Source organism: Carlito syrichta, unplaced genomic scaffold, assembly GCF_000164805.1.
Source record: "Carlito syrichta isolate Samal-C Ts95f unplaced genomic scaffold, Tarsius_syrichta-2.0.1 Scaffold84695, whole genome shotgun sequence".
In the NCBI taxonomy this organism is placed as follows: Eukaryota; Metazoa; Chordata; class Mammalia; order Primates; family Tarsiidae; genus Carlito; species Carlito syrichta.
Genome location: NW_007028791.1, coordinates 22,745 through 36,165, shown reverse-complemented (window position 1 = coordinate 36,165; position 13,421 = coordinate 22,745). Strand labels below are relative to the sequence as shown.

Below are 13,421 nucleotides of genomic sequence, written 5' to 3'. Positions count from 1 at the left end.
AAATTGAATTCATTCTCTTCCCAAACCTTTCTCTTTCTTACCTCTCCTGTCAGTGAAGCATTAACCTAGTTTGTTATTAGATTATATGGATTCTTTCTCTGAGATCTCCATTTTTTTTTCTTTTTCCGTCTCTGACATAACTGTCCTAATTTCCTCTGCAGTAACATTTATTGGGCTGTCTGTTTTCGTGTCATCTGTTCTCCTCAGTTGTCTTTAGGAATCATTACTAATATTTAGTACAACAGTCTCGGATTTCTTCAGTGGCTTCCCTTCACCTGTATGGTTAAATAATAAACTTCCCTTCATATATACCTTTTTTGCTCCGTCCCCTGAGTTAGTATTCTTCCTCAAAATCTTTCACTTTTTAGTAACTTTCAGCCTTTCTACATTACTTGTGGCTACTAAAGCATGGGTCAGTAAACTTAACTATATGAAGAGTCAGAAAGTAAATATTAGGCTTTGTGAACCATAGGGTCTTTGTTGCAGCTACTCAGTACTTGGTTCTGCATTGTAGCTCAACAGCAGTCATAAATGGTATATAAACAGTGGGTGTGACTGTGTTCCATTAAAACTGGATAGGAACCCAGTTTACTGTCCCCTGCTCTAACATACTTTCTTCTTGTATACTCAACTTACATATTATGATTTTGTATAGTTTAAATTGCCTTCTATAGCCTTCTTTATACTATTCACTTGTTTAGCTTCTCTTATAATAGTTAAAACATTAAATTACACAAAGTAACATTTTCATGTCCAAAATCTGAGTTGAGACTTTTATAATCTGAAAGAGGGCAAAATGTAATGTCAGTTCTTATATGCTCTATCACGAGTTAGTATTACTTCTTGTCGGTCTTAGTAGGGTTATTTAAGCATGGGATATTATGAAAATATTGTTTCCTCTTCCTTCTGATTTAACCTTTTCGAGTTTCATGGAAACTTAGATTTCTTCTATTTTTTTATTTGATTTTTTTCTTTTTCTTTTTTTTTTTTTTTGAGTTGGAGACTCACTGTGTTGCCTAGGCGATCCTTCCGCCTCAGCCTTCTGAGTAGCCGGAATTACAGGCGTGCGCTACCACGCCTGGCTGATTTTTTGATTTATTGTAGAGATGAGGTCTCGCTGCCCAGGCAGGTCTCGAACTCGCGGGCTCAGGCAATCCACTCACCTCAGCCTCCCAGAAGCGCAGGATTACTGGCTGAGAAACCGAGTGCGGGTTTTTTAAATTTTTTTTTAGGATAGGATCTTACTTTGTTGCCCATGCTGGAGTTTCAGTGGCACCATCATAGCTCACTGCACCCTCAACCACCTGGGCTCAAGTGACCCTCCCACCTTAGCCTCTCAAAATAGCTAGGACTATGGGCACACACAGACATTCCTGGCTAGTTTTTAAATTTTTTTGTAGAGATGGGATCTCTCGTCTTGTCTTAGCTGGTCTTGAGTTCCTGCGCTCAAGCAATTCTCTCGCCTCAGGCCTCGGTCTCCTGCAATACTGGGATTACAGTTATGTGAGCCACCGCGCCAGGCCATGAAACTCTTAATTTTTTTTTTTTTTTGAGTTGGAGTCTCACTCCATTGCCCAGACTGGAGTGCAGTGGCCGCTCCCAGCCACCGCAGCCTCGACCTGCTGGGCTCTGGCTATCCTTCTGCCTCAGCCTTCCGAGTAATTGGAATTACAGGCACGTGCTACCGTGCCTGGCTGATTTTTTTCATTTATTGTAGAGATGAGGTCTCGCCAAGTTGCCCAGGCGGGTCTCCAACCCGCGGGCTCAGGCAATCCATTCACCTCGGCCTCCCAAAGCGCTGGGATTACAGGCTGAGCCACCGAGCCCGACCAAAACTTTTAAATTTTGATCAAGAAAATGAAATTGCTGATACTCTAGAAGTACTTCATATTAAAGAGCAGGAGGGAGAATTGCATATGCTTCCAGCTCAGCACTTCAGATAATGTTAATTTATTTCTTGACTGGAAGCTAGGCCTGCCCATGGCTACATCATGCATCCCTTTTTCTACTTCAAAAGCCATGATCAAATTCACCAGAGCTCCCCTTTGAGGGTAATAAAAATTTCTTACCATAATAATTTAGAAATGTATAGCTGGGCTCGGTGGCTCAGCCTGTAATACCGCGCTTTGGGAGGCTGAGGTGAGTGGATTGCCTGAGCCCACGGGTTCGAGACCCACCTGGGTAACTTGGCCAGACCTCATCTCTACAATAAATCAAAAAATTAACCGGGTGTGGTAGCGCACACCTGTAGTTCCAGCTACTTGGAAGGTTGGGGCGGAAGGATCGCCGGAGCCCAGCAGGTGAAGGCTGCGGTGGCCCGGAGTGTGCCACTGCACTCTAGTCTGAGCAACAGAGTGAGACTCCAACTCAAAAAAAAAAAGAAATGTATTTGAGTAAAACCTTAAGCTGAAATCAGGATATGTCTTTATTAAAGAAATTGGATGTGCCGGGCTCCGCGGCTCAGCCTGTAATTCCGCGCCTTTGGGAGGCTGAGGTGAGTGGATTGCCTGAGCCTGCGGGCTCGAGACCCGCCTGGGCAGCGAGACCTCATCTCTACAATAAATCAAAAAATCAGCCGGGCGTGGTAGCGCATGCCTGTAGTTCCAGCTACTCGGAAGGCTGAGGCGGAAGGATCGCCGGAGCCCAGCAGGCGAGATTGTGGTGGCCAGGAGCGGCCACTGCACTCCAGTCTGGGCGACAGAGTGAGACTCCAACTCAAAAAAAAAAAAAGAAATTGGATGTTTGCAAATAATTCTTTGGCTTCTAAAACATGTATGTTTTTACTTTGCTTTTAAAGTAGTGTGGTTGTTATTGTGACTCTTGAAGTGCAGGGACAGGTTGAGGCTTGCAGTGGGGAAGAGAAAGGAAATGTTAGCCAGGCTCGGTGGCTCAGCCTGTAATCCTGTGCTTTGGGAGACTGAGGTGAGTGGATTGCCTGATACCGCTGGTTCGAGACCTGCCTGGGCAACTTGGCGAGACCTCATCTCTAAAATAAATCAAAAAATTAGCCTGGTGTGGTAGCACGCGCCTGTAGTTCCAGCTACTGGAAGGCTGAGGCAGAAGGATTGCCGGAGCCTAGCAGGTCGAGGCTGCCGTGGTCGGGAGCGTCCACAGCACTCCAGTCTGGGTGACAGAGCGAGATTCCAACTCAAAAAAAAGAAAATGTTAGCACATAGACCGGAATGTTTGATTAACTTCCTCAACATACATCTAAGTATAGAGTTATCTTTGCAGTAAAGATACCTAAAATTATATCAAGGAATTGCTGTATATTCTTCAGGAATTTATTTGCTGTAAAATGTGAAGCGTGTAGCCGGCCATGGTGGCGTGTGCCTGTAGTTCCAGCCATTTGGAAGGCTGAGGCAGAGGGATTGCCTGAGCCCAGCAGGTCAATGCTGGGGTGGCCGTGAGTGTGCACTCCAGCCTGGGCAACAGAGTGAGACTCCAACTCAAAAAAAAAAAAAGTGAAGTGTCTGCTTTCATTAAAATAAAAACATTAGTTGTGTTGGATTAAATTTTTTGCCGTTAGGTCAACGAAAGCAAGGCTTATCTTTGGACTTCTTAAAATATGCCATTTTTGTAAAATAACAGGCTCTTTATAAGACTTTTCAGTTATTTCTCATTGTTTGAAACGAATGGAATTAGAAGTTGTGTTATAGTAATAATTATGATCTCCATGACAAGAATTGCATTTTGTCTGTTTTTTGTTTTGTTTTGGGGGGCTTTTTTGGTTGATTATAGTTCTCATCCCTTCTTAGACCTCCCAGGGAAAGGGGGATTTTCCTGCCTATCTTTGACCAGAGATTTAAAGGTGATACCATACAATTAAGCTTCAGTTGGCACATTTTAACCACATCATTCCAAGATTTGGTTGAATTAGGGAATAGCTGTGATAGCTTGAGTGGGATTTTGACTGGATAATTAATTTGATCATTTTGAGTTGTTAACCTATTGATCAAACATCCAATTCTGATAAATTTTCAAAAATCTTAGTAACTTTTACACATGATTTTGATTTTTTTGCCAGGGGTGAGAGGGAGATATGGGAGCATGAGTCTATCATTCCCTGCGCTTATCCATTACACATATTATAAGAAAGTCACGCTTTTAGGTCTATATTCTATACTTATTTTCTTTTAGTCTGGGAAGGGAGTATGTTGTGCCTTAACTATAAACCCAAGTTTTAGTATCTTACATGGCCTCCAGTTTTATTTTTAATTATAACTGATTGCTGATAAATTAGAATATAGTTACATAGAATACAATTATACAGAGTAAAGTAAACTTTTTGTCCTTTGATAATTTTATGACCATAGAAAGAGTACTTATCCTCAGTGTTTGTTATAGTTCATTCCTATTATGAAGTAAGTTTTTTTTTTTTTGAGTTGGAGTCTCACTCTGTCGCCCAGACTGGAGTGCAGTGGCTGCTCCCGGCCACCGCAGCCTCGACCTGCTGGGCTCCGGCGATCCTTCCACCTCAGCCTTCCGAGTAGCCGGAATTACAGGCGCGCACTACCACGCCTGGCTGATTTTTGATTTATTGTAGAGATGAGGTCTCACTGCCCAGGTGGGTCTCAAACCTACGGGCTCAGGCAATCATCCACTCACCTCAGCCTCCCAAAGGCGCAGGATTACAGGCTGAGCCACTGAGCCCGGCTACGAAGTAATTTTTTATTAAACTAATTTCCTGGTAGAGTATTTTCCTTTCAAGGTCCAATTCTTTGGTTCTTGTAATTAGTCAACTACTCTCTTCTTCGTTAAGACTTTAGGTATCCCCCTGAAGCTTTCTTGTATGCCAAGTAGAGTTCTTACTGCTTTCTCTCTGTATATCACTATAGTTTGGTTACGTACATATGTATCTTTCCCTTATAAGATGCCTAAGTAGGCACAATGAAATTAGAATAAATGATGATGTCATTATAAATGGGTATGATTGGCAGTTTGACCTAACGGTTAAAATAGGAGTGTTTGTGATTTAGAGCTTAGAACCACTTGCCTGGATGGCCAAACTAATTAAGCATCAAATTTAATTAGTCAAATCTTTGAATACATTGTTTAAGAGATTTGGAGCCGGGCTCAGCCTGTAATCCACTGCCTTGGGAGGCTGAGGTGAGTGGATCGCCTGAGCCCGCGGGTTCGAGACTGCCTGGGCAACTTGGCAAGCCCTCATCTCTACAATAAATCAAAAATTAACCGGGTGTGGTAGCGCGCACCTGTAGTTCCAAGTACTTGGAAGGCTGAGGCGGAAGAATCACTGGAGCCCAGCAAGTTGAGGCTGCAGTGACCAGGAGCGGCCACTGCACTCCAGTCTGGGCGACAGAGTGAGACTCCAACTCAAAAAAAAAAAAAAAAAGATTTGGGTACCTCACTGTGTAGTAAAGGGTTGCCAAGAAATACTTGGTGATTTTTAAAATAATGTGAATAATGATGAGCTAGAATAAGAAACAGTAATTTTATCTGTATCATGCTTCTTCATATCTTTGCTATTTGTGAAGAGAAAATTATTCTGGCAATTTGATTTCAGGTAATAATAATCTAGAAAGAGCCGGGCTCGCTGGCTTAGCCTGTAATCCCACGCCTTTGGGAGACTGAGGTGAGTGGATTGCCTGAGCCCGCAGGTTTGAGATCCGCCTGGGCAGCGAGACCTCATCTCTACAATAAATCAAAAAATCAGCCGGGTGTGGTAGCGCCTGCCTGTAATTCTGGCTACTTGGAAGGCTGAGGCAGAAGGATCACCGGAGCCTAGCAGGTCGAGGCTGCGGTGGCCAGGAGCGGCCACTGCACTCCAGTCTGGGTGACTGAGTGAGACTCCAACTCAAAAAAAACTAGAAAATAAGAATTATAGGAAAATGAGTGCTTTGTCTGAACCTCAAATAGCTGTGCTATTTTCAACCCTTCTTCCAGCACCGAAGTAATCGGTCTAGGATTTTAAAATTTAAAACAAAAGCATAGCTTCAAACTTTGCTCACTGAAACTTAGTGTAAAAATAATCCTTTTTCTTTTCTTTGCAGAAATGGAATCTATTTGGAATTTACAGAAGCAAGGTAAGGTTGGGTTACTTTAAATGTTAATGCTAATCAATATTCACTAGTGCGTATTTTGAGTTATTTAATAACTACAGTCAAAAGGCACTAGCTACCATATCAGTATTGCTAAGGATGGAGTATATGAAAGTACTCTTTACCTACTGGATGAAGAGTATGAATGGTTTTTCCCTTCCCAATTATGAAAGTAAGACAAACCATAAATTTTTAATCTAGGAAACCACTTTTGGTGAGTCTGTCTTGTATTTGTGTGGTAGACAAGGAATACTTTTAAGAACTGAAATTCATGGTTCAGAAAAATAAGATTTTTAAAACCTTATCTAAGCCGGGCTCGGTGGCTCAGCCTGTAATCCCATGCCTTGGGAGGCTGAGATGAGTGGATTCCCTGAGCTTGTGGGTTCGAGACCTGCCTGGGCAACTTGGTGAGACCTCATCTCTACAATAAATCAAAAAATTAGCTGGGCGTGGTAGTGCGCGCCTGTAATTCCAGCTACTGGAAGGCTGAGGTGGAAGGATAGCTGGAGCCCAGCAGGTCGAGGCTGCGGTGGCCGGGAGTATGCCACTGCACTCCAGTCTGGGCGACAGAGTGAGACTCCAACTCAAAAAAAAAAAAAAAAAAACAAAAACCTTATTTGGGTTGTATATTTTCTGAAATGATGGTTAGAAATTAAAATTGGTTATCCTAATTATTGTACGCCTTCTTTTTGAATATATTAAAGTATAATTATTGTGAAATACATGAAATAAAGTGAAAGTTTTGATTGATTTTAAAATGAGGCTGGGCGTGGTGTCTCAAGCCTGTAATCCCAACACTTCAGGAGTCTGAGGCAAGAGGATTGCCCAAGCCCTTGGGTTCAAGACCAGCCTGGGCAACTTGGTGAGACTTCGTCTCTACAATAAATCAAACAACTAGCCAGGCGTGGTGACATATTCCTGTAGTTCCAGCTACTTGGAAGGCTGAGACGGAAGAATCGCCTGGGCCCAGCAGGTTGAGGTTGCGGTGGCCGAGCATGCCACTGCACTCTAGCCTGGGTGACAGAGTGAGACTCTAACTCCAAAAAAGAAAAAGAAAAATTCCTGTCTAGTCATTGACAAATAGATTTGGGTTTTCTTTCTTTCTTTTTTTATTTTGAGTCTAGAGTCTCACTCTGTCACCCAGGCTGGAGTGCAGTGGCACTCTCATGGTCACTGCAGCCTCGATCTGCTGGGTTCAGGCGATCCTTTCTCCTCAGCCTTCCAAGTAGCTGGAACTACAGACATGTGCCACCACACCCAGCTAATTTTACTTTACATATTAGGAAACTGAGGCCCAGAGAAGTTACTATAAGCTATAGAGGGGCAGGACTAGAATGTAGGTTCCTCTGATTTCCCAACATTGCTCTTCAACCTCCCCGTTTGTTCTTAGGTCAAGTCTTTTTTCTTTGTTTTAACACAGCCATGGTCTGAAGATAACTAATAAACTCTCAGATTATTTTAAGTTGCTTTCTGTGTATCTTTTATTTTTATTTTTTTGAGTTGGAGTCTCACTCAGTCGCCCAGACTGGAGTGCAGTGGCCGCTCCCGGTCACCGCAGCCTCGACCTGCGGGGCTCCGGCGATCCTTCCGCCTCAGCCTTCCGAGTAGCCGGAATTACAGGCATGCGCTACCACGCCCGGCTGATTTTTTGATTTATTGTAGAGATGAGGTCTTGCTTGCCCAGGCGGGTCTCGAACCCGCGGGCTCAGGCAATCCACTCACCTCAGCCTCCCAAAGGCGCGAGATTACAGGCTGAGCCACCGAGCCTGGCTTCTGTGTACCTTCTTAATCAAACACAAATAAAAAGAAAATAGACTAAAAAATACACCCTGCAAAAGTAGACCTACCTGTTTTTATATTATGTCTGTACTAAACTAGATTGATTCTCAGGCCACTGTGAGCTTGAATTCTTCCAATATTAATTTCAGGTCTTTAAATTTTCCCATTAGGTGACAGTTTTAGTTGGTTTGCCTTTTTTTTTTTTTTTTTTAAGCAGTGTATACTTTAAGAAGTACTTATGAGAGAAATACTATATAATTTAAAAGTTACCTTTCCAGAGGCATACAGCTAAATAATATTATTAGGCATACAGCTAAATAATAGGAATTTAGAAAAACATTTCAGAATATCCTTGGTGTCTTTGTCCAGACATTCTAGCAGTTTTACATTTTGAACCTAGGAGATCCATAGGTTTTTGCTATTGCTGAGAATAAAGGCCAGCAATGCTGTGGTAAATTAGGAGGAAGAAAAAAGTCATGATTAGGACTGCATTGGTAATTCTGCCAAACTAATTTAACCTGAAATTATTGGTGCTAGGTAAAGTTCCTTTCAAACCTTCCACACTGGTTAAAATTTTGATTTCATTTACTGAGAAAAGCAAAAGAAAATAAACTGAGGTGTTTCTTTTAATATTGGGTTATTAGTGAATTAAACTTTTTTCTTTGCTTTTTTCAAACATACTGCTTTTGTAATCAGTAGAAATGCATGAGGAAAACTCTTATTAACTGATTTAAACCATCTCTGATCTGTAGGAGTTGAGGCCCTCACTGGCTAGAGGACCCTGTTACTGAGAATTCTTTGGAATTTCAAATAGCTACTTTTTAGGTTGAGAAACTGATCATACATATGTCTAATGCAGAGAGGAAATAGCCTTTTAAGTTGTTTTTTCATTAAAAAGGGGGTAATACAGATGATGATTATTTGGGATATGTTTTTGGAACATGGACATGTTGAGATTCCTGGCCTTACTTTTATTTATGTTTTAACCTTCTCTCCAGATCCCAAAAGGATAATCACTTACAATGAAGCCATGGATAGTCCAGATCAATGAAGGACCAGACTGCCTATTTGTAACCTTTCTGCAGCATTAGAGCCACCGTTCATGGGGGACACAAGGCTTTTATGCTCCTAGATCTTCAACGCAGCAGAGGAACCATAAGTAGAATCACAGGATAATATATACAAATATATATATATATACATATATATATATAGTTATTTAAAAAAGGCAACTGAAAGTAATTAGACTTCTTAAGGAATCAAATTTATTTCAAGAGACTACACATGGTTATTTAATCTCCGGTACTGAATAGTTTTTTGGTTTTTTTTTTTTTTTTTTCCTTTTTTCTTTTGTTAGTTTTTGTTTTAAGTGTGAATGCAAGTGATTAATGAATACAGACTTAACAAGTGTGGTTCTAAAGTTCCTGCTGTCATCAACTTGGGCAACAAATGACCCACTGGAGAGGCAAATCCACTTAAAAGATCTCTGTATCTTGTTCTGTGACTAAAGTGATACACTAATCACGGGGAACCCAGAATGATTCAACATTTTCCCCCAACTCCTCCCTTGATCTTTTGGTTTTACTTTTAAGCCCTGCGAGAATGCTGGATAAATGCCTTGAAGTTTGCGGGGTTGTATTTTTTTTAGCGAATATGATTTGCATGTCTTGCCAGGAGTTAAGCAGCCTCTGTGGGGTGTTGGGGAAATATTTTCTTTCCTTTTATTTTTTGTGGGGTGGGAATAGGGGAGGGCACTGAAGTTCTACAATTCTGGAATAGTTGGTGGTACATAGTTAACTTGGCTTTGGTTACATATTGGACTTTAACAACTGAAGAATCCATGAGTGTCATTTAAAGAAAAGTTACAGAACAAGTAATTGGCTTAGATATTCGATATGGAAAAATATTCCTGTGCCCATATTTTAATGTAATTGTATAACTGGGAGCAAAAATATATTCTGCTTTTCAACTGTAGGTGCTCCAGACTTGCTCTCTGTCACTAACACTAAATGTACTGTTTTCCTTGTTTTTCACCAAACATCTAAGAAAAACTTCTATACCTTTCTGTAAATTCTCTTTTAATTTCTCAGCAAAATCTAAAAGGGGAAGAAAAAAGTCCTTGAACATGAACATTTTTTCATGTTTTCAGCCAGTAAGAAGGTAATAAACCCTGCCTATTTAGAAGGTGTGTTTTCATGCAAACTATACTTCTGAGCTTATTAGCTTCTAATTATATCTTAATAAATATATTTTATTACTAGAGCAAAATGGATTTTTAAGGAAAATAATGTGAAATTCTGGAAATTTTCTTTTGGGCAGAGAAGAGCATTAGCCCTGTCTTACATTACATTACCATCTTGTTGCACTGCAGCTTGTGTATAGCATGCTAAAATAAATTTTTTTTGTGTGTGTGTGCGCAGAAATAAGGGTCCAATTATGATTGGGTGATGTTAGTGGCATAATAACAAGTTGTCTGGCCTGACACAGCATCACATCAGACACACACAGAAATTAGTATATCCATGTATGTCATATACAGGTTAAAATAGCAGGGCATTTATATAAAAAAAAAATTAGTCTTTTAATAAAAATAGACTGGATCCCCTGAGACTTGGGGGAGAAAGTAACTACTTTTGCTCTACCCCTTTGCTTAAGAAATGTCCAGTTTTGAGCGACTGTAGTATGGGTGGGTTTTCTTGTTTTGTTGATTATTTGAGGCTTTTAACAAGTAGTTCATGAAAGAAGCTGTTGGACTCAACATAGAGTAGAGAAAATATCTTTTTAGTCCGGATTTCTGCCCTGCTTAGATTTTAAAAGTATAAGCATGGATTGCCAATTCCACTTGATGTAAACAAAACTTTTTTATACATAATATATATATATAATAACTTATTGTATCAGTCCAGGTTCAGAAACTTGTGGTAGGCCAGTTCCAGATAGTTTCATTTCACCTGTAAACTGTATCACTTTTACTGATATTGTAATTTTCAAATGTATAATATGTTTACAGATGTGCCCTGCATTTAGTCTGCCTTGTTCCTATTTTGATTTTTGTTGAGTCTCCTGCCTGCTTGCCAAAAGCTAGGATGCTTCAGGCCCATGTACAATTGAAAGCAGAGGCATCCTTGAGCTTTAAAGCATTGAACAAACTGGAAAATGCAACATACCACATACTGAAGTGAAAAAGTCTGTGTTTTTGTGTTTTTTTTTTAAATAAAAATTTTCAAAAAGTTAAAAAAAAAAAGATATAAGGTTGATTAAAGGGAAAAAAAGGCTCCAGTTTGTTTTACAGGTTTTAAAGTTCTGCTGTGTGTTCAATTGCCTTGTGTAACCACTTGTCGCCTTAGGGCCAGATTCCCCCTTTTTTTAAATGTCCATTTTGCTTGCCTGGAATTTAAAAAGTTCTGTCTCACAACTCACAAGAAACTTTCTGGGTTTGTGACATACAGAGGTTGAATGAATATATATTTAGAAAGGAGAAAAAGAAAAAAAACAGCCCCCCTCTGAATCGGGCTTTTTAACTTAGAAGCAACACTTGATTATCTTTAGAATGCTATCACTTTCCTAATTTCCTTCCATATCCCTCAGGCCTCCATGTTCAGAGAAGCCAAAAAGAGAATGTATCCCTTCTCTGTTTGTCCAAAGGTTTTTGAGAGTCTCACTTCTAAATAAAACAATGCAACATTTCACTTTGATTTCTCCACTGAAATTTCCTTGATTATATGGTTAGAGGTATATAGTTAGGAATGTCTCTTAACTTTCTGGGAACCCTAGTGCCCCATCATATTAACTGTCAGTATTTTGGAGGGCATTGGGCTAATGGACTTAATTGCCTAGGTACAAGCAGGACTTTGGGACAGATCTCCTTTGTGCTGTTTGGTAACATTTAACTCTTACTTGTTGCAATCTTTCTCCTTAGGTCCTCACACAATTCCTTACAGAGCACTTATTAAAAAAAATCTTAAGAGTTGATCTGTTTTCTGATTGTTTTTATGTAAGCTTCTAAACAAACTTCAGCTGTGATTAATTTAGCACATTTAAGTAACATTAATGTGTTATTGTTTGGTATAAACAATTTTCCTTCAACTCAGAGTATTAGTACTGTAGCATAAACCAAATACAGTCTAGAGGGGATTTTTAACATCCCTCCATTATAAAGACTGAAAAAGATGTGTGTGTATGTGTGTTGAGTGCTTGTGTGCAAGGGAAAGATGGAGATATTAAAATTAGTAAATGAATGTGTGTAAGACATTAGTATTCAGAGAATGAACTTGTATTTATTTTGTGCCATTTGTTTTCATTACACAGGATAAAGTCAGGTGGTTTAAATCCTTAAAAGGGTAGTATTTGAAAAATGGCACTAAGAATGAAATCATGACCTATTTTTTTAATAGCTATGAAGATACTAATTATGGGTGAAGATTTCTTTTTAAATCTATCTTGATTATTGTAGGCTTCTGTGTCACATACCACTCCTGTAGATGTCTTGAATAATTCCCCTTTCCCACAGAGACAGGGTGTATTTATATTTCTCCTTATTCACCCCCACTTTGCTGAACTGAAGTTAATTGCAAAGTCTTTTCCTCTTAACCTCCTTAGTAATGAACTTTCACATAGTGTATTTACAGCATCTATAGTAGTCCTTATGCTTTCTAGGAGGGCATAGCCAATAATTAAGAATTTGTTAATGACAGTTTTTTCTTGAAGTAAATGGCCAGAGTTTCTCCATTTTAGAATTTTGCTGTCTTCCTCAGTCATCTGCTTATAGTCATCACTCAGAATCTGCAAAAATTTTATAAAGGAAAAGTGCTGCATTGTTTTTACAAATAGCAGTTTTTAGGGAAAATATGACAAACCTCAACTACGGGAATTGTCCACAATACTCCCTTACAGCAGCAGTAGTTTGACTTGGTTGTTGCTAACCCATATTAGAGGCATCTAATGGTTTATCTTTTGTAATTGCTATAAACTTTTTTACACACAAAAAAGCCATTTAGTGTGAAAACGTATGTCATGTACCAAGTGGCTATTGGAAGAGGACTTTACTCAACTTTAATTCCACTAAATAAGGAGAGAAACATTCTTGCAAGCCTCTCTTCAGAGAAATAAGTTAAAAGTCTAGTTTCCAAGGATTATGGGTATAGTTATGCCACTGGGCCATGTCCTCAAATAACATATGATCCCTCTTGTATATGTATGCTAACCTTGCAGAACAGATATGCTGTAGTGGGACAAATAAATATAATGGGCAGTAGTTTTTATGATCAGGTCTGTTGAGTGCTGTACCAGTCAAGGTAGAGTCTGATAGGGCAGTGTCTTTCAACCTATCAAGGACTTAACTGTTGGATTTTAAAGGAAAGAAGGTAGGATTTCCTCATCTTTTTTTCCTCTCCAAGTTTTGTTATATGTTTAAAAGGGAGGAGCAGAGGACAAAACTAGAAGCATAAATAACTGCTCGAAGTTTGCCAGAGGCACATAAGTTAACATTCGTTCTTAATACCAATGTTATTTTTATTAATGTAATTAATCAACAGAGCACCAAGTTTCTTTTATGGTGAAAAAGATGGGCTTCTGCTTTGGATA

General features: G+C 39.6%; 1 protein-coding gene across 1 annotated transcript in view; it reads left to right on the top strand.

Moving 5' to 3' along the window:
• NUFIP2 (NUFIP2, FMR1 interacting protein 2) overlaps positions 1–11,808 on the top strand; it is a 33,003-nt gene extending 21,195 nt beyond the window's left edge. The window contains exons 3-4 of the mRNA XM_008056601.2: positions 6,012–6,044; positions 8,837–11,808. Coding sequence (XP_008054792.1) covers positions 6,012–6,044; positions 8,837–8,889 — 86 coding nt within the window. The 3' untranslated portion in view covers positions 8,890–11,808. The remainder of the gene's footprint in view (positions 1–6,011; positions 6,045–8,836) is intronic.
• Positions 11,809–13,421: the final 1,613 nt, after the last annotated feature.